The sequence below is a fragment of the Schistocerca cancellata genome, chromosome 4 (assembly GCF_023864275.1).
Source record: "Schistocerca cancellata isolate TAMUIC-IGC-003103 chromosome 4, iqSchCanc2.1, whole genome shotgun sequence".
NCBI lineage: Eukaryota > Metazoa > Arthropoda > Insecta > Orthoptera > Acrididae > Schistocerca > Schistocerca cancellata.
This window is the reverse complement of record NC_064629.1, coordinates 796,820,542-796,845,865: the sequence shown is the minus strand read 5'-3', so window position 1 is coordinate 796,845,865 and position 25,324 is coordinate 796,820,542. Positions and strand designations below refer to the sequence as shown.

Genomic DNA, 25,324 nt, shown 5'->3' with positions numbered 1-25,324 from the left:
ATTGGTCCACCTCTACCAATCCATCGGTCACCGAATCTGTTGTTGTGAAGCATACGAACACTTTGACTGAAATGTGCAGGAGCTCCATTGTGCATGAACCACATGTTGGAAGAATTGCCTCGTCCATTGCAGGTGTCCTCATCGTTCTAGGTCTCCCCCAGTCGCGAGTCATAGGCTGGAATGTTCCGTGCTCCCTAAAACGCCGATCAATTGCTTCGAACGTCTTCCTGTTGGGACACCTTCATTCTGGAAATCTGTCTCGATACAAACGTACCACGCCACGGCTATTGCCCCGTGCTAATCCATACATCAAATGGGCATCTGCCATCTCCGCATTTGTAAACATTGCACTGACTGCAAAACCACGTTTGTGATGAACGCTAACCTGTTGATGCTACATACTGATGTGCTTGATGCTAGTACTGTCTTCCTTCAATTACGCCAACTGGCGGTGAATCCAGGAAGTACAGTACATACTGACGAAACTAAAATGAGCTCTAACATGGAAATTAAGAGTTTCCAGACACATGTCCACATAACATGTTTTCTTTATTTGTGTGTGAGGAATGTTTCCTGAAAGTATGGCTGTACCTTTTTGTAACACCCTGTATACAGTGCTAACAATACAGAAGGCTTACTCCCCTGAGTTGTTGCCTCTGATATGCTCTCAGCATCTTTTGCAATAGACTTGAATGTCACTTGTAATCACCAGCCTTCTGATTCGCAGGTGGATAACATGCTGCTTACTACTGTTCAGCAGCTTCTTTGCACAACGCTGTCTCCTCTATCATCGACAATGGTACACTTCTGTCCTATAATAAATAAATACATAAAAGTGCACTTTATGTGGTTAATTCAGAATTATCATGTCAATACTATCTTTTAATACTTCATTCACCAGACTATCACTGTGATAATTAGCTGGAACAGAACTCCTGAACAAGTGATATATGTGTAGACACCAAAACACACAGCCTCACTGGTGTACCAGTCAATTTTGATGACTATTCTTGTCTATGACTACTAATTTATGCTGAACCTGTTTATGTTTACCAGTTATGGCTTATAGGCTGCTCTATGGATGTTTCTATCAGCGACTGCTGTGCATTTATGCATGTTCACTTTGTGTGTTACTGTTTTTTGTTTCAGGGGTCATTCAATACCCTTTGCTTTACCAAATAAACAACAGAAATGATGATAGAAACTCAACTGATGAGAACACAGCAACCAGTAACAATGGGGATTCCTGTAGCATTAGGTTTGTGAATTTTGAATAACATGAATGATTATTGTGGAATTGTTGCTAAGTGCAAGTTTGACCAGCCAATTGTTGAGCATACTGCTTGGTACAATAGGTAAACATCAACATTGTGAATGAGTGACTTGTCTTGCCTTTTCCCACTGCTCAACACTAGGCTAACTGAACTGTGCACAAGGGAATTGTCCTCATATTTTCATCATTCCCACAGCCCTCTTGGATTCAACCACAGCTAGTTATTATCCTTTGACTGGCAATGCCTACTTCCTACTATCTTTCTTCTTGTCTCCCCCACCCCCTCCTGTAATAGTTTAGTAATCTTCTATCATATAACTCTCTCTTTAATGTTGTTCATTACAGGTGAGAAGTAAATTGTTTTCATTTCAGTAAATGTTGATAGTATCTTATTTCTATTTTTATCTTTACAGAAATTAATGGTGTTTCTGACATAAATTTTACAGAATCATTAGTTTGCATTAAAAGTTAATCTGAACACTTAACTGTATGGCCATTAAATCATATATAAAATTAACAGTTTGAGTGTATGAAACTTAACAACAATAATACAATCAACAAAGATCTGATTGCATGACAGATAAATTATAAAGTAAATCATTTATGACCTTTCTAATCTTTTTAACATTATGCACTGTTCTCTCTGTTGCTTTTGAACCCTCACTTGTAGTTACAAAACAATCTTTACCACACCCTCTAGTAATTTTACGCTCAACATTTTTCAGGTGATTTTGCAATATCTTTATTTCATTTAAAAAGCCCTCAACTTCTAGTTTTTGTCTACGGTCAAGTTCTTTGTAATTCTTCATCTGCATCATAATTTCTGACCCAAGTTTCCCAAGTTTTTTCTGAAAGAAAAAATATTTCAACAATTAGTAAATTTGAACTATGTTATTTTAATAACAGTATAAATAAGAAAATGGGAAGGTATTCATATTTTATCAAAAAATAACTTGTTTCTTTGTCACAAGTAAAAAATACATTGTAAAATATAAAACTTGTTTGTTAACTTTTTGATTATATTTTAAAATTGTAAACTGTATCAGTAAGCTTTTTTAACTTTTCATTAAACATCTACATCTATACTCTGCAAACCACTGTGAGGTGCATGGCAGAGAGTATGTCCTACTGGACGAGTTATTAGGGTTTCTTTCTGTTCCATTCACGTATGGAGCATGGGAAAAATGATTGTCTGAATGCCTCTCTGCATGCAGTAATTATTCTAATCTTATCCTCATGGTCCTTACATGAGTGATACTTAGGGGACTGTAGTATATTCCTAGAATCATTATTTAAAGCCAGGTGTTTAAACTTTGTTAGTAGTCTTTCTCAGGATAGTTTACGTCTATCTTCAAGAGTCTTCCAGTTCAGTTCCTTCAGTAGCACTGTGACCATCCCGCTGCCCTTCTCTATATATATCAAATATCTCCTGTTGGTCCTATTTGGTATGGGTCCTACACAGTTGAGCAATATTCTACAACTGGTCATACGAGTTATTTGTAAACAATCTCCTTTGTAGATTTGTTGCAGTCCCCCAATTCTGCCAATAAACTGAAGTCCACCACTGGCATGACCCACAACTGATCCCATGTGATCATTCCATTTCATATCCCTACAAAGTGTTGCATCCAGGTGTTTGTAAGAGTTAGCTAATTCCAAACAAATTGCAAAATAATTTAGGAAAGATATCTGTTTGCTGTTAAAATTGGCAATTGACCCTAAGGAGTGAGAAGTGTGAGGTTAGCCACATGAGTGGTAAAAGGAATGTGTTAAACTTCAGTTACATAATAAATCAATCAAATCTAAAGTCTGTAATTTTCAAGTAAATACCTAGGCATTACAATTACGAAATATCTAAACTGGAACAAACACATAAAAAATGTTGTGGAGAAGGCAAACCAAAGACTGTGATTTATTGGCAGAGCACTTAGAAGATGCAACAGATCTAATACAGCAATTGCCTACACTACACTTTTCCATCCTCTTTTAGAGTACAGCTGCACGGTGTGGGATCCTTACCAGATATGACTGATGAAAGAAGAGCAGCATGTTTTATACTATCAAGAAATAGTGAAGAGAGTGTCATGGAAATGAGACAGGATTTATGGTGGACATAATTTAAAAAAAGGCATTTCTTGTTGCTGCAGGATCTTCTCATGAAATTTCAATCATCAACTTTCTCCTCTGAATGCAAAAATGTTTTGTTGATGGTAATCTACATAGGGAGAAACAATCATCATAATAAAAATAAGGAAAATCAGAGCTCGCACGGAAAGATATAGGTGTTAATTTTTTCACATGCTGTTTGAAAGTGAAAAAATAGAGAATTATTGTGAAGGTGGTTCGATGAACCCTCTACCAGGCACTTGCGCATGATTTGCTGAGTATCCACGTAGATGTAGAACAGTGACTCACTGATATTGTAGTCAGAGGATACAATTATTTTTTTTGTGTGTGTGAAGTCCAAAATTTTAAATTTCTGAACATTTAAAGCAAGTTACCAATCTTTGCTCTACTTTGAAATTTTATCGAGATCTGACTGAATATTTATGCAGATTTTTCAGATAGTACATTACAGATAACTGCATCAGCTGTAAAAGTCTGAGGTTACTATTAATATACAACATAAACAGCAAGGTTTTCAACACATTCCCTGGCACACACCTGAAGTTATTTCTAAATCTGATGATGACTCTCCATCCAAGATAACATGCTGCATCCTCCCTACCAAAAAGTCCTCAATTGAGTCACAAATTTCACTAATAAAGTTAAATAATTCCTGTACATAACATCTGGATATAGAACTACATCATAATGAAACCTGATGGGCTTTGAATCAGTGTTGTGAACAAGAGATAATGCATATTCTAACTCCCACACAATGAATGAAAAGATGCAAGAGACTTCCATTAAATGTTGAGTCATTCAAAAGAAAGTGCAACCAGCAACACAAAAAGGTGTTGAGCCACAGACACACACAATGAAAAAGAAACTAGAAATTTTCAGTTTTTGGACTACATCCTTCTTCAGAAGCAGAAAAACACACACACACACACACACACACACACACACACACACACACACACACACACACACACACACAAGCACAACTGACACATAATGGCCACTGTTGTCTCCGGGCACTACGGCCCGTCTGCAAATGGGCCATCTAGAAGAATCCTACAGAGCCAGGCAGAATCCCAAACTTCTCACCTGGTTCATATTCACTGATGACTTCTCTATGATTTGGACAGAGTGAGGACACTTGACCCAAATTCCTCCGCAAATTCAACATCATCTTCCCCATTCACTTCACATGGTCTTCTACAGCCCAACAAGCCACCTTCCTTGATGTCAACCTCCACCTATAGGATAGCTACATTAGTGGCCACATCAGTAACGCCATCTTCATTAAACCACCAATAATACCAACACTTTGATAGCTTTTACCCAATTCACACTAAATCGCATCTGTAGTGATGGGCAGTTCTCTCCAAATATGTTAAAGGTCTCACTGAGGCCTTTACAGACCAAAATTACCCGAGGCCTTTACAGACCAAAATACCCTCACAACCTTGTCCAGAAACAGATCTCCCATGCCTTGTCTCCCCACACACCTGCCATTTCCCACATACCCACTGTTTGGCCACAAAGCATGTGTGGTGGTTTGTGTTTAACGTCCCGTCGACAACGAGGTCATTAGAGACGGAGCCCAAGCTCGGGTTAGGGAAGGATTGGGAAGGAAATCGGCCGTGCCCTTTCAAAGGAACGATCCCGGCATTTGCCTGAAACGATTTAGGGAAATCACGGAAAACCTAAATCAGGATGGTTGGAGACGGGATTGAACCGTTGTCCTCCCGAATGGCCACAAAGCAGCACTCCTCTTATGACTCAGTACCACCCAGGACAGAAGTAAGTGAATCACATTCTCTGACACAGTTTTGACTACCTCTCATTGTGCACTGGAATGATAAATATCCTCCCCACTATCCTACCAACCCATCCCATAGTGGTACTCTGCCACTAGCCCCACCTACGCAATATCCTTGCCCATCTCTACTCTACCCCTGCTCCAAGCCCCTTGCCTCATGGCTCACACCCCTACAATACACCTGTGCCATACATCCCCCCACTACCACCTACTCCAGTCCTATCACAGGCATCTCCTAGCCCATCAAAGACAGGGCCACCTACGAAAGCACCCATGTGATGTACAGACTTAGCTGGAATCAATGTGCCACATCCTGCATGTGTATGACTACTAATAAGCTGTCATCTGCACAAATGGTCACTGCCAAACTGTTCTGAGAGACAGCTGGATCACCTAGTTTCTGAATGTGCCACCCAACATGATGTGCTTTACTTTAATGACTGCTTCACAACCTGTACCATTCTTCCCACCAAAACCAGTTTTTGTGAATTGTACAGGTGGAAACTCTCTCTGCAACATATCCTTCCTTCCTGTAGCCCCCTGGCATCTACCTTTGCTAGTCCCTGTCCTCCACCTGCCTTTCTTCTTTCCTACTCTCACTCCAGTAGTAAGGATGCCTTCTATCCCGTCAACACATGTAAACATTCCTTTACCCTTCTCTACTTCTCCTTTCCATATTATTGTTATTCCATCCTGGACTTTCCACTGTTTGACACAAGAACGTGTGTAATATCAAAATGTATGCCACAAAACCCATATTTTCAAATATATATACTGAAAGATTTCATGTGACTCCATACTTTCATTGTACATAACAGATTCCTCTCCCAATATTTCAGTGTCAAATAATTGTTCCCAAAATGTTCTGTATTGCTTTGTTGCTGTTATTTTTAGAGTTCTTGTGCTTCAGTGAATCACTCCATCACTTCTACCCATATGGATTAAGATTAGCCACTATGACCAAATAAAAAGCAAGCATTTTATCTTATGTTACCTTTCCTTAATTACTTTATAGGCATCAATAATAATTTTATCACAATCAGACTACCACTAGCATTCACCTGAGTGATTTGTACACTTTCATTTGAGCAATATATATTACGAATCTCAGTTTCATGACAATATGCAACCCACAGAACATGACAGTGTAAGTGTATATACTGAAATAGTTGTTAAGACATTTAGGAATTCTTTTATTTTTTTTAGTTCAATGTTCAGTTTATGTTTCTGTAGTTAGATATTGCACACGATGCTGCATTTAGTCACCACAGAGAAGTCTGTTCTCATAGACAGTAAGCAGGCAGTTGTAACATTCAATGAACCAATTGAGGGCTGGAAGTGTAGGGGCATCATCTCAAGGAAAGATTGTTTACAGGCAGCAAGAATATTTGACAAGGCTATGTGAGAAAGTATACAAACTGGCCGACAGATTAATGTGTTTGGTAATAATTTATACAAAGAGAATGCAACAAGGGCACATGGGAAAGCCCCTTAATGAATCATCATCCAATTAATAAATTTTGCAAAATGTTCCAGGTTTTAATTAAGAAACATGAAGGAGGCACACACTGGCTGAGGTAATATGATGTCTACTAATAACAATTTCTCAAACTGGCGTCAGTTAGCACCTAGGTCTTAGAGAAACCACATCTTTTGTGTTCATAGCACATATGTCCAGGTACTGACAAATAGCATACTGGTGAAGCTGTATGGTGTTTGTCAAGTTTATATATGATGTCAAACAAGAAGTATGATATGCAAAAAGTTTCTCTTGAAATGTGTAGTAAAGAAATAGGAAAGTATATCAAGAATATTTTGACAGCAGAGCTTGTCACAATAAATGAACTTAAATATACCCTTTAGTTTATTTCTGTGTGAAACTTGCCACAAGCCGCATCCATGTCACACAGCCACTCTCACTGACAAATGAGGTATATGTACAGGGCCATGCTGAAAAGTAAAGCCTCCAAATTTCTTATTCTATTCTCAATATCAGTTGAGGTACAACAAAGCATGCATATTACTCTGTCGACTTTTGTGACTTGCTGACGCAAGTTGCAACACTCTGCCATTAGAGGGCTCTGAACTGATCCTGTAAAATGGCGGTGTGAAACATAACTATGTCAGTGCACGAGAAATAGCGTGCTGTAATTGAGTTTCTAACCATCCACACACGCAGCACCCTCTGCTTCAGTGTGACAATGTCAGATGCACATGAGCACTGTGACATCTTTAACAATCTGATGCCCTAGGTCTGCTGTCACCTATCATCCTCCACACAGTCCTGATCTGGCCCCATTTGATTTTCATCTGTTTCCAAAACTGAAAGAACACCTTTGAGGCCTTAACTTTGATAGTGATGAACCAGTGCACGCAGAGGTGAGGTCTTGATTCTGTCAACACAGTCAAACATTCTGTAATTATGGTATCAACAAGCTGGTCTTTAGCTGGAAGAAATGTGTTTGTCACCAGGGTGACTATGTTGAGAAACAGATATGTAGACATGAAGAATAAAGGTATAGAATGTTAATAATGTTTGTTTTATTTAAAAAGCTTTAAGAGTTTTCACATAAAAATGTTGGCATTACTTTTCAGCACACCCTCATGTTACCCTCTGGAAGAAAATTTTAACAGATAAGTGGCTTGGAAGAGTGCTACACTGTGGCTTAGGACTGATTCCTGGGAATCTTGCATAGAGTTCGATCCTTGGTGTGACTCCCCTGCAATATGAATTCTGCGAGTGACTGGCATGCAACATAAATATGACTCTATAAACTGACAAGACAGAAACTTATCGGAGGCTGTCGAGTGGAGAGAGATGGGTGTTGCAGAAAATCTACAAGCAATTCAGTATATTTCTTCTTTTTAATCTGATTTGTGTTGAAGAATCTTTAGTTTATATTGAAGTTATTGTATAAAAAAGCACATTACAATACTATTATTTCTAGAATATATAACAAATGTCACTGCAGTACTGACAAAGAGATTATCTAACAAAATGTGGGCAGCTGCCTAAAAGCTATATCTAAATTAGCTGACACATTCAAAGGACTGCTAGAGTTCAATTCATTGAGATCAAGGATGTCAAAGATGGAGCTCTAATGTAGTTGGATAAGAACTTTGGGAAAATGGATGGGTAGAGCAGGGGGGGGGGGGGGAGGTGGGGAGCTATAGTCTTTATGAAGAAACGATCACAGCACTCGACTGAAGTAGTTTAAGGAGATTGCAGGAAACATGACCCAAGACGGCTGGATAGGGCTTTGAATACTGCTCCTTTCCAAAATGAGTCCCATACCTTTCATGTTCATTAATCAGTTGAGTAAAACTGTGGAAGGTATATGCTGTGATTAGTTTCCTATTGGAAACTCAAAGGTTAAATCATACAAGCATCCTGTTAACTTCAATGATTTGAAGCTCAAAAATAAAAGCTCATATAGCTGCAAAAAATAATAAGTAATTAATGTTTACCTGTAATAAAATTTGGCGTCTTTCTGCATTGCTTTTACTCCAATCGTTTTCTTCCACTAGAGTTTCATACTTGTCCTTGTAAGCTTTAAGCTTCTTTTCTAGCTCGCTATGCTCCTGTGAAAGGCAAAATAATGGGATTAAAAATATAAATTCTTGAAAGAAGTGAATGTACAGCAGTTTTTGCACTGAGATTCTGCAGGATGCTTTAACAGTTTGGTCCAGTCCCTCTTGTCATCAGGATTCTTCAGTAAGTTAACTAAGATTTGAAACTTCCTGGCAGATTAAAACTGTGTGTCAAATGGAGACTCAAACTCATTACTGTTGCCTTTCCTGGACAAGTGCTTTACCAATTTTGCTACTCAAGCATACCCCACGACCTGTCCTCACAGTTTTACTTCCACCAGTACCTCGTTTCCTACCTTCCAAACTTCATAGAAGTTCTCATGCAAAACTTGGGGGACTAGCACTCCCAGAAGAAAGGATAATGTGGAGACATGGCTCAGACACAGTGTGGGGGATGCATCCAGAGTAAATTTTTATTCTGCAGTCCAGTGTGTACTCATATGAAGTTAAGAAGGTAGGAAGAGATATTGGAAGAAGTAAAGCTGTGAGAACAGGTCATGAATCATGCTGGGTAGCTCAGTTGGTAGAGCATTTGCCCACAAAAGGCAAAGGTCCTGTGTTTGAATCTTGGTCCAGCACATATAACCAGAAGCAGAGGTCCTGTAAAATAATGTTAAACACATGAAACAAAACTGTGTATTTAATTCTGCACTTTCTTTGCAATTTATCATCAAATGCCCACAGTAAAGTCAATTAAAAAGAAATAAACAGTTAACAATAATCACTGGCTTGAGTCACAACTCTTTCCCATCCTTTGCTAAATTTCTTGTTCCTGTCAGAAATTGAAGCCACTTACTATAAAAAACACTATGATAAGCATTTAACCATGTAACCACTACCATGCAAATTTGATGTGGCTTCAATCTGTCATTTGTCCTCCATTGTAGTTTGGCTGGAAAATGCCTAGAAGCAATTCCATCAATTCGGTTAATTCTAGTTGTTTTCTCTCACCCACAGCATAATTACAACCATGATGTCGTCTTTTATTAACAAAAAGCACAAGGAGATTGTAATGCAATTGTTTTGCAAGCAGTCATTTTGAGACAATGCAGTAAATATTACTGTCACCTGCTTTATGTTTTTCAAGAATTATTGCTGTGTCTGATTTTTCCTCAATTCATACTACCAGTGTAGTTAGGAAAAGCCACCTGAGAAAATACTGAATGCCACTGCTGTAAGGAAGAAAATCTCATATGATATCTGTAATGCAGAGGTGATGTATGAGCGTGTCCACACCATTGGTTCGCATTTAACAGTTTTGTGAAACACTACTGACTACAAGATTTCAGAAGCAAAATAAGAAGGGAGGCTGCTAACACCATTCATTAATGTCTGTTGGGCAAAAACAAAATTATCAAATACTAAATGTAAGAAATATATATTAAACTCTGTATAGTCATTGTCATTATGTGAATATGGATACCTGAAATAGCAACCACTGCATTAAGGACTTATGAACAGTTTTGTACAGCAGACATTGTATGAGCTTAAATTGACATACTATGTAACACAATATAAAGTATGTTTATTATAAGAGATGTATGGGGAACAAAAGCATACTATAAGGCTGTGAAAAGAATATCTTTCTTTTCTTCCAACAGGGACTTGTTTTGCTCACACATTAAACCCAATCTTACCTCCTTACTTCCTTTGTTTTATTTGCACAAGTTGGTACTGTAAGGATGGGATGGAATGCAGTCAAGCCACATTTTAGATAAAAGTGTATATAAAAAAAGTAAAGCAGGATTTAGAAACAACCCTGAAAATTAATTGGTGCAGTTCTAAAGAATACCAAGAAACTTAAGACAATAAATTTGATAGAAAATATTAAACATCATCATCACCCATATGAGTTTCATTACAATAAACATGTAAGTAACAAATGCAAAGTAACAAAGAAACTTAAGGCAAAAATATTAAACACACATTATCACCCACATGAATTTCATTACAACGAATATGTACGTAACCACTGATAATCATTTATTTTTGTGTTATGTCTGGCACACTAGAACTAGGAGGAAAGCATATTTTCAGTTTGGTAAGGCTTAGAAATGGTCCCATTTGTGGCAACACGTATCTACAGTCATGTTTCAAAACAATAATTTTGAAGTGGTGTGCATCACAAAGTGAGATATTTGGAACAGATGTCATCTTTACTATCCAATTATAAATTCCAGTGCATGACATTCTCCTGTAAGCACAGATTAGATCTCCACAAATGATGCTCCAACATTTTATTTCATTAACCCCACCTTTCTTTTGGGACTTATCACAAAGAATTAAGTATGGAATTATCCCACTCTGGATATGGATGCATACTGGCCATCTCTGGGTTTTTAACTGACTACTTATTTCTGTTCAGGAATTTCTCTGTTGTACAGAATGAGTTGATAAAAAGAATCTACACTTGAGAACACTTATGTTTCTGTAAGGCACTTTCTTCCTTAAGAAAACTGCTGAAGAATTTTCAGAGTTTTATAGCTGTGTATTTAATCCCTTTCTGTGATGTAATTACATTCACTAAAGGGAAGTGTATATTTTCTTTGACATATTTTATTAATTAGCCAATGGCCTTGCTGCAGTGGTAACACTGATTCCCGTCAGATCACCGAAGTTAAGTGCTGTCGGACTGGGCTAGCACTTGGATGGGTGACCATCCGGTCTGCCGAGTGCTGTTGGCAAGCGGGGTGTACTCAGCCCTTGTGAGGCAAACTGAGGAGCTATTTGATTAAGAAGTAGCGGCTCTGGTCTCTGAAACTGACATACGGCCAGGAGAGCAGTGTACTGACCACATGCCCCTCCATATCCGCATCCAGTGATGCCTATGGGCTAAGGATGAGACGGCAGTCGGTCGGTCCGTTGGGCCTTCATGGCCTCTTCGGGAGGAGTTTAGTTGTTTTTATTTTATTAATTAATCTCTCTCTTACTTTCAAAATGTAACAACATATTTCACCAGTGAATAAATATACTGTGAGGTGGTTGTTAATATTCTGAATTGTTTAAACAGGTGCCAGGAAGATGTACATGCTCAAAAGGAGTAAGGTACAATGCAGTTAGGCACCCAGACATGTATATTCACACCAGTAAAAAGGCGATTCAACATCTACAACTACGTTCATCTACATCTATACTCTGCAGATCACTGTGAAGTACACGGCACAGGGTACATGCCATTGTACCAATTACTGGACTTTCCCCATTCCATTCACACATGAAGCCTGGGAAGACTGATTGATTAAATGTGTTTGTGTGTGCTGTAATTAGTATAATCTTGTCTTCGTAATCCCTATGGGAGCAGGGGAGTTTGTAACATATTCCTAGATTTGTCACTTAAAGTTGGTACCAGAAATTTTCTAAGTAGGGATTCAAAAGATAGTTTGCGCCTATCTCTGCACACCTGCTAGTTCAGTTCTTTCAGTATCTTCCTGATGCCATTCCATGGGCTGAGCAAACCTGTGACCATTCCTGTTGTCCTCCTTTGTATCCATTCAATATCTGCAGTCAGTCCTACTTGGTACAAGTCCCACGCACTTGAGCAATATTCCAAGATGGGTTGCACAAGTGTTTTGTATACAGTCTCCTTTGTAGAATGATTGCACTTCCCTAGTATCCTAACAATGAACTGCAGTGTCCCACCTGTTTTACATACGACTGAGCCTATGTGATAGCTCAATTTAATATCCCTACAAATTGTTACTACCAGGTATCTGTATGAGTTCACCCATTCCAACCATGACCTACTGATATGATAGTCACAGGATACTTTGTTTTTCATTTTGTGAAGTGCACAATTTTACATTTTTGAACGTTTAAAGCAATTTGCCAATCTTCGCACCATCTGAAATCTTGTCAATATCTGCCTGAATATTTGTGCACCTTCGTTCAGGTAATATTACATTGTAGATAACTTAAACTGGAAATAATTAACTTAAACTGGACACAACACAAAGAAAACGTTGTGGGAAGGATGCAGGCTTTCAAATAGAAAAATGAAATGATGTGGTGTTGTGTGGCCCTCAACTATGTACCCTCTGACTCAATGTTGAAATATTAAAAGTTTTGGCTGGTTTTGTTGTCTAGGGGTTGGGATATGTAGTTGTCACATTATAAGCCAAATACTGTTGAATCTACAATATACAATATGAATATACACGTGAATCGAATGGTCGAAGGTTCCTATCACTCGGCAATTGCGAATGTATTGTAGAAATTTATAAATGAAAGACTGCAATTAAATAAAATCTGCAGGTACTATCTTAACGACTTTAAATGATGAGTACGATAGTAGAGGTACTTATAAGAATGCGGTATATTTCTGCAAAACACTTGTTGGTGCCAATGGTCCAGCAATTAAATAAAATATTAGCTGAATAACAGGGAAACATAGATTCCTGCTTCACGTAATTAGTTATGAACAACAACATAGCTCATGAGATATTCACTTCTAAACGCATACTACGTCTTCACTGCAGAAGCTACGGAAATCACACAAGAGCACAAGGTGGCACGCCGAAGTATTTCTTTTTCTCGCAACCGCACGCAAACTGCTCCACTGTCCAAATCTTTCCCCATGACCGTGTGTCCATCACATCCAGCACCTCCCGTATCCTGTGCCGTACTCTCCCGAACTCTTCTCTCACTTCCATCCAGTCTCCCCATTCACGAGCGCTGTCATTGGCTAGAGTGCTCGTGCCATGTCTTCAAGCCAATGCACCCACACAAACATAATGAAACACATTCGAAATATTGGATATACATTTAAATAACTTGAAATTAAATAAATATTCCTACGGCTGGACCATAAACACTCTCTAACACACATTATTAACTACATAAACAAATTAAATAAACATATATCAAAGGAATAGCAAGCAAAAGTAGGCCAGAAGCCTAATGCCTCTGTGCTTTCTAAAACACAGCAAACATTTAACCAATTTCTTCATGAATAGTATATATCGAATATAAACAAAGACATAGACAAACAAATATATTTATAAGCGTGTTTCTACCGTTTTTTCGTGGAACTGTGGAGTACTTATGGCCTCACGCGATCGATAGTAATCGGCCACTTTGACCTCCAATAACTCATATGCTATTCAAGTTACATGCCTATAATTTATACCAATTTAGGTTTACTCTAATAGCTTTCTAAAGACAGGTTTGCTTGACAAAATCGGATGAACCATTTAAGTTTTGGAAATCCGTTTCTGTTTGTTACTTGTATAATTTATTGTCAGATGCTAAACTTTAAACTAATAAAGATATTGTAAATCTGATTACACCATCAGAATAATCAAGCAAATAATGGTAATGTACATTTTTCTTTTTGAGGTATCATGATTCATCTGGCTACTATTAATTTCTATACAAACTGTGAAATGTCTGCCATTAAGGCTTCACAAAGTCCACTATCTTTGGCACACCCGGTATATCTCCTTCATCGACACTGCATCACCATGGAATTCCCAGCCATGCGGCTGATGGACTATGTGGTCCGGCCGTTGTGCGGCTGCCAGTGAGCCGCGGCACACCGAGAGGCTCCAGCGCGGCCACGCCAACTCCGAACTTAGAATATTTCCAGGGTGCCATAACTCGCCTGTTACCTCACGAAGGCAAACCAAAGACTGTGTATTATTGACAAAACACTTAGAAGATGCAACAGATCTACTAAAGAGACTGCCTACACTATGCTTGTCTGTCCTCTTTTGACGTACTGCTGGGTGGTGTGGGATCCTTACCAGACAGGGTTAATGAAATACATCAAGAAAGTTCAAAGAAGGGCAGCATGTATTGTATATCGAGAAATAGGGGAAAGAGTGTCATGGTCATTATACAGGATTTGGGGGGGACATCATTAAAATAACGGCATTTCTCGTTGCAAATCTTTTCACGAAATTTCAATCACCAACTTTCTCCTCCAAACGTGAAAATGCTTTGTTGGCGCCAACCACACAGGGATAAATGATCATCATAATAAACAGTGGCAATTATTGCTCTCATTGAAAGATATAGATGTTACTTTATTTTGTGCACTGTTCGAGAGTGGCATAATTGAGAATTATTGTGAAAGTGGTTTGATGAACCCTCTGCCGGACACTTAAGTGTGATTTGCATAGTATTCATGTAGATGTGCATGAGATACATCATCTGCAAAAAGTCTGAGGATACTATTAGAACTGTCCACAAGGTCATTATGATCCTACATGAATAGTCCGTGGCACACACATGCAATTACTTCTACATCTGTCTATGACTCTCCATCCAGTGTAGCTTTCTGCATCTTCCCTACCAAAAAGTCCTAAATCGAGTCACAAATTTTGCTCGAAACCCCATGTGTCTGTATTTTTGATAACAAGTGTAGATATGGTACTGAGTCAAATACTTTTTGCTGCACCTATCTGCTTGCCTTGATCCGTGGCTTCCAATATTTAATGTGAGAAAAGTGAGAGTTGGGTGTCACATGAGCAATGTTTTCAGAATCCATGCTGGTTGGCACATACAAGGTAATTTTGTCTGACATGCTTCATTATGTTAGGATTCAGAATATGTTCTAAGATTCTACAACAAAAGGATGCCAGTTTGAAATTTGGATGTAATGCAATGGTGAATTGTATTAATGAGTGCGGAGATCTCCTTGTTTTAGGCAAGTAAGTGGGTGCACATTATCCGCCACGAGGCTCCCGTATTCTTTGCCTGTGGTGAACAATGACAAATGTACCAGTGATTGTAATTTGCTTCATAAATATTCTGCAAACAAGGATATCACCACTAGACTGAATTTTTCCATTTGGAAGAAGAATCCATCGCCTCATCCATTCCACTAGCTGCTGATATCAATATACAGTGTGTCCCATTTATCTTAACCACTTGAAATAACTTTTTGTAAAAAAAAAAAGTATCAAGCAAATGTTGTTTAGCTATCAGGGGGACTTTCACCAACAGCCTTTCTTTTAACTTTGTTTGTTATGTAGATATGAACAGCAGTACACCTTATTTAAATAGCACAATATAATTTTTATTCCGTAGTCCACTTCTTCTCCTCAAGAGCTGTTCAAAAACATATCAAATTGTACCATTCATGTAAACATGATATTATAAAAATATAATACAAAATAGACTTTGACTCTCCTGTACTAGGATACATTGCAGATGCCTTGGACAATGTAACTTTCCCACTTGGTGGAGCTGATGATAAACAAACAGAAACGCAAGGAAAATGCACAACAGTGATTCAGTCACCTGCTTCAGTTGAAGGTTTCTGTGAGTACAGAGAACACCAACAGAAGAAGGTAGAAATGCTACTCATCTGTGGAGAATGTAAGTTAGTAGGACTGTAATTACAATAAAGTTTTCTTATTTACAATATGGGTACATACAGTACAGTACTGTAGGACTTTTAAACAATATGGTGTCTATAGTAAAGGCAGTCCTTGATTGAAAACTGCATAATCAGTACTTTTTCTTTTATCATGGTTAAAGGTGACATAATGCTACATGTGAAGAGGAACTCTGCAGAGAGTGGTATCCTGACAAGAACCCACCTTCTTGACAGATGTTTTATCATCTTACGACACTTCAGGAAAAGGGAAGTTACAACTCAAGGCAAAACAAGAACCAAATAATTCTCACAGACAAAGGCACCAAAGTTACCATTCTTGCTTTTGTTGTAATGATCCTAAATGAGCACACTACAGATTGAACAAGGTATTGGCATTCCTAAAATAAGTGTACATTGCATTTTAACATGCCACCCATTTCATCCTTCTCATATACACTTATGCCAAGTACTGCATGGGAATGATTTTTGTCAGTAAGTACAGCAGTTAATCACCACCAGCCGGAACTATTACTCTGACATTCTTTTTATCAATGAATATTTCTTTCTAAAAAAAACCCATGATGGCTTAGACAGGTGAGACATCAGCATTAATGGAGATTTAATGTCTTTTGGGGGATGCTTGGCAGTACAAATACTGCCCCCTATTTCATCAATAGTACCCAAAATGGCAGGGGCATGTGCCAACTTTCTCACATGAATTTTTCATTGCTGTCTGGATGAAGTGCCACAAAACATGTTTATGTGGTACCAACACAGTGGATGTCACAACACACAATGCCTTGGGTGAATGCCATGTTCTGAATCTAAGGTATCCTGCCAGATAGATTATGTTCATAATTTATGGGGAAGACTACTTAATCTATCAATAGCAAAATCTGTAAATATATCAGTATATGTTCCCAGTTTCAATAGCAATAAGTGTGCAAGCACTGGAGCTTCCAATGTAAATGTTGTACCTCCAAACAAATCAGGGAGGTTACTGACAACACAAACAAAGAAATGCACACTTGAAAAGCTAGATAATTAGTCTCCTGAAAATGAGAGAGAGAGATCCTACAACAAATGAATGCAACACTGGTAGTGCAATTCCTCAAAAGAAGGGAATATCTGGAAGATTTAGAACACAGAAACAACCAACTGATAGCTGTATGTCCAGAACAGAGTTACAGTGTCTGAACTTAATAGGGAAAGCTTGTGCGCAGAAAATGAAACTTAAGGAGAAGTGCCAAAAAAGTAACGGCAAGATAGAAAGGCTTATGTTTTTAGGAAATCTGTTTTCAACAACACATAATTAAATTTTTAACTAAGTAAAATCAGATGTTAGACATCGAATTTTTTCACCAACAGTAGATAAATTTTTGTTCTTTAGAAGGAAACAAGCAAAGTAATAAACAGAAGACTTCTGAAAAATAGTTATGTTTTGCCTTGTATCAAGAAAGAGAAATGTATTATCAAGAAACAAGACTGTTTTCCCACCTCAGCCATGAAAAGATGCTGTTCTAGTGTGGCAGCTGATGTTATACTGTTAATAAAAGCCCAGGCATCAGCATTGTCAGAATGTTAATGTGTATGTGTGGTTTCGTTTGATGTAATACACACAGAAGGCACTTTTACATAGAAAGAAGTATAATGATACACTGGGAGCACAGTTTTGTGATATCCTCTTCTCCATATCACTGGTTTAGAACACTGTGGTTGGACTGGAATACTACTGTGTGACGAGTGCAGTGTTCCAACAACAGATCAGTTGTATACGGCATCTCAGCTGAAATTCATATTTAACAGTTTTAATAGTTTGGAGTGTGTTTCAAATGTAAGAAAAATCTGTAGAGTTATCCAAAGCAAATATACTGACTTTTCAATATAAGTTATAAAACTGTATGCCAGAATATAAATTTTAACCTCGATGTGGGTGAAAATGTAAAAGATACTAGCAGCACACAAGTGGAAACCTTGTCAGTGACACTCTTCATCCACTAATATGATCTCAGTCCTTTAAGTAACACTGGGAATCCTTTAAGTGACACTGTAAGTACACTGGTGTGCAAATTTAAGGACAAAAGTAACTTTTGCATGATATGTCACTGTCAAGTAACATAGCTCAATGGAAATTGAGCTGTATATAGGAAGAACTGTCACAGTATAGTAGAGAAAGTAAATGGAAGAAATATATGATGTGAACAGAAATGATACTTTTATTCAAAGACACTAATCACACTGAAGTCATTGCGATTCATGGTGGTCACTTGGACATTACAAAAAGCTGGGTGTAGTTGTTAATAGAGTATGTGAGCACCATAAAGGCTCTGCCACATGCTACCATGCTGGTCACAAGGTTGGTAAGCAGTTCTTGTGGTAAGGCATAACATTATTCCACCAGCGCAGTTGACAACTGCTGGATGGTTATTGGTGCATGTGGATGTGAATGTGCTGCAATACATCTCTCCAAGCATCCCATACATGCTTGATGGGATTTCAGTCAGGGGAATGGGCAGGCCAAACCAAACATCAAATACCTTCTCATACCAAGAGCTCCTCCACTTGTACAGTTCAATGCGGCTGCACATTGCCATCCATAAAAATGAAATCAGGGCAGAATGTTCCCCTGAAAATAACACTGGCAGGTAAGTGTACCATCCCAGTGAATGTACCATGTTCAAAGATATGGAAGACAGTATGCCCATACAATGTTCTGTCTCCCCACACCATAACACCTCAACCACCAAAACCATCATATTCGACAATGCTCCTGGGTGTATCTGCATTTCCACCTCTTGTCACATGAGGGTACATCAAAAATCACTATTCAGACTGAATCTGTTCTCATGCGAGAAAAGCACACGACCCCACTTCTTGTTGGACCAGTGCCTATGCTCGCGGTACTATTGCAAATGGTGCCGCCAATGTGTAGATGTCAACAGAACACAATATACAGGTGATTGATGGAATCCCTCCAAATTATCAGCACTTCAAATGACATACAATGCATTTTTTTTTCATTTATCCATACATTGAAGTTTGGGGAATACTAGTGCAGCAAATGTGTAGTGCCCATTTTTTATCTGAGTCCCTTTACTTTATATACAAAATAAAAGAAATTGTTTTTATTAGCAACACAACTGAAAACTTCCTTCAAACAAATGTCACTTTACCACAAATATTGCAGAATCAGCTGCATTATTTATGCATTTACGAAACATCATTGTCGTCATACATGCCTGTAAATAACAAACTGCCAGGTAGCATTACATCACAATGTAACTCTCACATTAGCATTCAAGAAACATCAAAACATGATCATTTTCTTATTATAGTCCTATGAACCTTAACCCTTATCGAGGCACAACTCTACTGATCATGTGATGAACAAGTAAGTAAGGCATGGACCTGACCACCAGCTGGTACAGTGTAGAACTGTGATACTCTCAGGTAATGCTGCCAGTTGCTTTTATGGGATGACCTGATAGTGAGAAATGCATATTATCACGGTTATGAATGCAGTTCAAAAACTAGTGCTATCATGTAAATTTTTATGTCTGTTTCAACTCCAGCAGCATCAGATTAACGAAGTTAATCTACTTTCATTTTCAGAACATTTTGTATATCAGCATAATCAAAGTGAGGGGAGTATGTCAGAGTATGAATTTAGATCATCAACTGATCTACATGTTTTAACCAGCATTTCATTGTGACATGATCACCATCAACCTCTGTTGGAATGTATTGTGATGGGCAAATGGCAGCAATATCCTGTAGTTGAACAAGCTGTGGAGCATAGTAGCAGTGCCCAGTTACTTGTCCCATTGCCACTGGAAACCTTTTCAAACTAAAGGTAGTGTAAGTTAAAAGTAGTTGGATGCTGGAAATGTAGTTCTCATCACAGGAGTTTGGTAGCATTATTCTACCAAACTCCTGTGATGAGAACTACATTTCCAGCATCCAACTACTTTTAACTTACACTACTTTCTACCTACCTTGTTCCATTATATTCCGAAAATGCTCCCTGTCTCCTTGTAAATAGCAGCCTTACTTTCTTTCTTTCTTTCTTTCTTTTTCCCTTCTTTCATTTATCCTTTGTACAGTATTTTTATTTCTTTTTTCATTTTTAAAATGTTTTTGCGTTCAACCTTCACCATTTCTGTTTCCCCTCCTTTAGTGTGATTGTCACCTTTTTTGATGACTTAGATGGTAAATATCACACAACAAAGACAAAATAATAGAGTTTAATCACTAGCTGATCCCTGAATTCTTTCTGATGTTTACCACAACTTTCATGTAGGAAGTGCTTCAGAAATAAATGAAATGACTAGTTTTACATTAGGTCAGACTCAACATTAAAATTTGTGTGTTCCCTAATTGCCAGGATAAAAAAGTAAACCAGTTATCAACCTGAAAGTTGGTCTGAAAATCACAATGCTTTATAATAGATTGTTTTATTGGAGGTAGTATGACCTTACCTTTGTTCAATCTTCAAACTGACTTTTCCTAACAGTTATAGGGGACCTATTGTTTCAATTGTACTCCAAATCACAGGGCAACTTGGCATGTTTTAGATTAAGAAACAATTTCAGAGGTGAAGAAAGTGATAAGTGACAGATAAAAGTGCTAGGAATGACTATGGATCAAACCATACACCTCTGGATCTTAAGTATGACACTTAACCACTTAACCATTTTTGTCCAGATGAGCAGTTTTTTTTCATCAATAGCTTTTTACTCAGCTTTTCTGTATTCATCCAATCCATGTACTTCACACACAACTTCAATCTCATTGCCTGTATTTGTATTTTCATTTCGCATTTCTTCAGTTCTCTGACAATTTACCATCAGTGGATCTTCTCATCTACCTCCAATACAATGGTTCTCATGTTATGACATTGCTATATCTCAGTTTTACTTATTGCATTGCCCTCTAAATGATACTTTTGGCATAGGCTATTATTTTTTACTTCTACAAACTTTTTTTAAGTAAATTACTGCCTTTATTCACTTCAGCAGACTATTCAAAGTTTAATAATTAACACTCAAAATGGTTATCATTATTAACTGACAGTGGTAACACACATATTTTTACACTCTCTGGTTTGTGTTCTCTGTGGAAGCAAAAACTTAATGCTACACACCAGTAACAGTGGAATTTCTTCTTTGACTGAAATATACTCAAAATGTTTCTCCAATATTGGACTTGGTTCATCATCTGAATTTATGAGGAAATCAGTTTCTATTTCTCATGCTTTCACTTGAATTATAGACTGATTGCAGTCTCTAGGAATTTATTTCTATTCTTCTTTCAACAAATTCTGTGAAACCAAACTAGAATTTTCTCACGTAAACTTATTTATCACTCTTAGCCTCAATCCAGCAATCACTTGGCAGATTGTTCTCTTGCATAACACGGAAGTATCATTGTTGACCCTACAGCATCAGAATGAGCTTCTATTACATATTTTATGCCTGTCTCTTACACTCCACAACATCTTTCTTCTTTTTTTTTTCAAAATAATCATCAACTTTATGCCATATCTTCAATTATTCTTAGTAATCTTCATATTCTTAACCTATTATTCTCACTCTCACATTCACATTCTGCCTATCTTCCTCTCCTATCAACACTTTTTTTTTAAATTAAGTAACTATGCTACACTCTTCTCCTTCTCGTATTCTATCTTCTCTTGATATGAAGTAAACCTTCACCATCACAGTTGCCTAATCAATGGTTTTACTACTTCACTTTCATTCTGCTTTACTACTTCATTTTAATTCTGATTTATCCAGCTACCAATCCCATTCAATCTGGTGTAATCTTCATTACCTGATTACTTGTATATTCTTCCAGCACTGTAATTCCACATGTATTGAATGTCCTGTGTATTCTTTTTAAGAATTTTTTAAACAACATGCCCACTTTGACTGACTGCTGCAGATTTGCTTCTGCTCTTATGAACCAATACTTTCAATCCATCATCCTACATCAAAAGTATTAATTGCTTCCTCCACCGGCTATCCACAGTTGATTCTTTTTCATCACCTAGTGCCATGTTTGTCATTGTTAATGCTACCTCTCTCTAGCCAACATCCCCAATGCCTATGGCCTTACCTGGTTCAGGGCAATCATCCTTATCTACCGTCTCTCACAATCGTAACACCTTCTCTTGCATTTGCTTCAGGTTATCCTCTTCAACTCCGTAATCCATCTTCCTAGATGTTGACATTGAATTCACTGATGGCCCCAAATGAACCTCTGTTCACATTAAACACACAGGTCACTAACAACAGCCTCACTTTGACAGCTGCCATCATTTTCAAACCAACAATTCTACTCATAGTGTGTGGCCACTCGCAGATCTTGCATATGTAGTGAAAAACAGTCTCTACTGAAGTACACAGAAGACCTTGCTGAGATCTTTACAGACCAACAATACTCTCCCCACCTCATCCAGAAACAAATTCACAACTCTCCTGTGCCCTTTCACAACATACATGCAAATACTCTTTATATACCTGCTCACCAGTCATAATGGAACTCCCCATTCATAGTACAATAGCATCAAGCACTGGAACAACTGAATCATTTTTTTTCCACCAGGGCTTCAAGAACCGGTAGCTCTGAAATGAGGAGTATCCTCCTCACTGTCAACCCACTCTGTCCTCCCATCAACCACCTCCACAACTTATGTACTATCCATGTTTGTCTATATGCCACTGGTCTTAGCTCATTGCACAGTAGATCATATTACTATGGAGGTACCAGGTATAAGACTGAACCCATTTGTCCACCCAACATTTCCTACTTCAGTTCTGTTACTGGCATCCTATCCTGTCAGAGTTAAAATCATCAGTAAAAGCAGCCATCTCAGACCCAACCTCACTAAAACTATGGCACAGGATCCTGTGTCAGTGCAAGCACTAACCAATATCAACTTGTATGAGGGGCCAGTGTCAAACACTTCCTAAGATTAACCAAGTCCACTCAAGATCGGAATATGCAACTAACCCTAATATGTATGACTTAATAGTGGTTTCATGTCTTGTGCCATTTTAATCTATCCCATAATGCTAACTTTTCTAAAATATGCAGCTTAGGAATGCTACTTCTAAATGTTCTTTGCCACCTCATCCCTTCTCCTGCTGCAATCTCTACTACTACCTCCCTACACATGACTACTTTCTTCATTCAATCTTGTTCCCCTCCTATACAATTCCAACCTCCATTCCCTGAGTCCACTTCACACTATATTTCTGAGACTCTTGATCATTCATCCTCTCCCAGCTTACTGACCCTTGATCCCATGTATGTGTGTATGGGAGGAGGCAGAGGGGGGAACACACATGCGTGTGCCAGCAAACATGTATACAAATGAATGATTACGATGAGCCTGTAGTATCAGTTTACAAATACAGTTTTAAAACGAAACATGCATGCTTCAGTAAGGCAAATATAGAGTAGCAATAGGTCACATTAAATATAAATTTCTGTTGTATGAGTGTTCTGATAAAAAAAAACTTGTAAATAAGATCAAACCATAAATTGTGATGTGAAAGGAAAATATGTTCTTGTTAGACAGTACCTCAGCTATCTCTTCACTGAGTGTTCTTTGTGTTGAGGATCCCCCTCCATAGATGGTCCATTCCTCTGAAAATGCTTTTCCATTTGTGACATAAGTACACAATTTGTTGACTGAATCAATTAATCTCTCTCTCTCTGTCTGCCAAATTTCTTTGTTGCAATAAAATTCTTCATTCACTTTCTGAAATTCTTTAGTGATACAAAAGATCCGATGTTCAACAGCATGAGCTCTGGAACAACAAAATGTACAAAATTCTTGTATACGAATATTCTTTTTACAAGGACAAGTAAAAAAATCATCCTTACTTTTGTCATTACATTTTATTATGCACACGTTTAGAGAATGTAGGTATGTAATTTTCTACATATGATCTCCTTTGCAATGAGTTTGTTCCAAGGTGCCACAAGCTTGCATACTTCCTCCAGGACAAAAGTTCTTGGTTAATTACAAAATCATTCATGTAAAACCTGCAGCTTGTTGTTGGATGAAAATTGATGACCCCATAAAGCATCTTTCAGAGGTGCAAAGAGATGATCATCAGAAAGAGCAAGATAATTGCTATAGGCAACACCGTGAAGTGCAAATGGAGCAAGGTTACATTTATATGGTGTAGAGATGGGCAATTCACTCCTGAATTGATTCAAAGACTCAGATTGGTGCCTCAAATAGTCTCTCCAGTGACATTAGTGTCCATGTGTATGAATAAATTTGCATATCACAGTAATGTGTGCAGCTTTTCTCAGCCATGAAAAGAATAGAAAATGTACAAAGATCAGGTCTTCAGAACACTGCGTTCATGTAGAAATCATTTTCCCGAATTATACAGAGCGTAAAGGATAATGCTTTGCAATGTACTACAGTGGTTTAAGAATCATGATAGAAGGTTGTATACATGGAAGAGCCCTGGAGATACTAAAAGGTATCAGATAGATTATATAATGGTAAGACAGAGATTTAGGAACCAGGTTTTAAATTGTAAGACATTTCCAGGGGCAGATGTGGACTCTGACCACAATCTATTGGTTATGACCTGTAGATTAAAACTGAAGAAACTGCAAAAAGGTGGGAATTTAAGGAGATGGGACCTGGATAAACTGAAAGAACCAGAGGTTGTACAGAGTTTCAGGAAGAGCATAAGAGAACAATTGACAGGAATGGGGGAAAGAAACACAGTAGAAGAAGAATGGGTAGCTTTGAGGGATGAAGTAGTGAAGGCAGCAGAGGATCAAGTAGGTAAGGGGACGAGGGCTAGTAGAAATCCTTGGGTAACAGAAGAAATATTGAATTTAACTGATGAAAGGAGAAAATATAAAAATGCAGTAAATGAAGCAGGCAAAAAGGAATACAAACGTCTCAAAAATGAGATCGACAGGAAGTGCAAAATGGCTAAGCAGGGATGGCTAGAGGACAAATGTAAGGATGTAGAGGCTTATCTCACTAGGGATAAGATAGATACTGCCTACAGGAAAATTAAAGAGACCTTTGGAGATAAGAGGAACACTTGTATGAACATCAAGAGCTCAGATGGAAACCCAGTTCTAAGCAAAGAAGGGAAAGCAGAAAGGTGGAAGGAGTATATAGAGGGTCTATACAAGGGCGATGTACTTGAGGACAATATTA

General features: G+C 38.0%; 1 protein-coding gene across 8 annotated transcripts in view; it reads right to left on the bottom strand.

Annotated features, from left to right (window-relative positions):
- Nucleotides 1-1,677: 1,677 nt before the first annotated feature.
- Nucleotides 1,678-25,324, bottom strand: part of LOC126184779 (coiled-coil domain-containing protein 77-like) — a 215,301-nt gene continuing 191,654 nt past the window's right edge. For 6 of the 8 annotated variants that reach the window (XM_049927338.1, XM_049927337.1, XM_049927343.1 and 3 more), the window contains 3 exons: nt 23,705-23,933; nt 8,673-8,786; nt 1,678-2,121 (listed from right to left, as the gene is read on the bottom strand). In XM_049927338.1, the coding sequence (XP_049783295.1) occupies nt 1,828-2,121; nt 8,673-8,786; nt 23,705-23,933 (637 nt within the window). In that variant the 3' untranslated portion in view covers nt 1,678-1,827. Of the gene's footprint in view, nt 2,122-4,486; nt 4,639-8,672; nt 8,787-23,704; nt 23,934-25,324 lie in introns of all 8 variants that reach the window. The other 2 variants (XM_049927340.1, XM_049927339.1) reach the window with 2 other exon arrangements.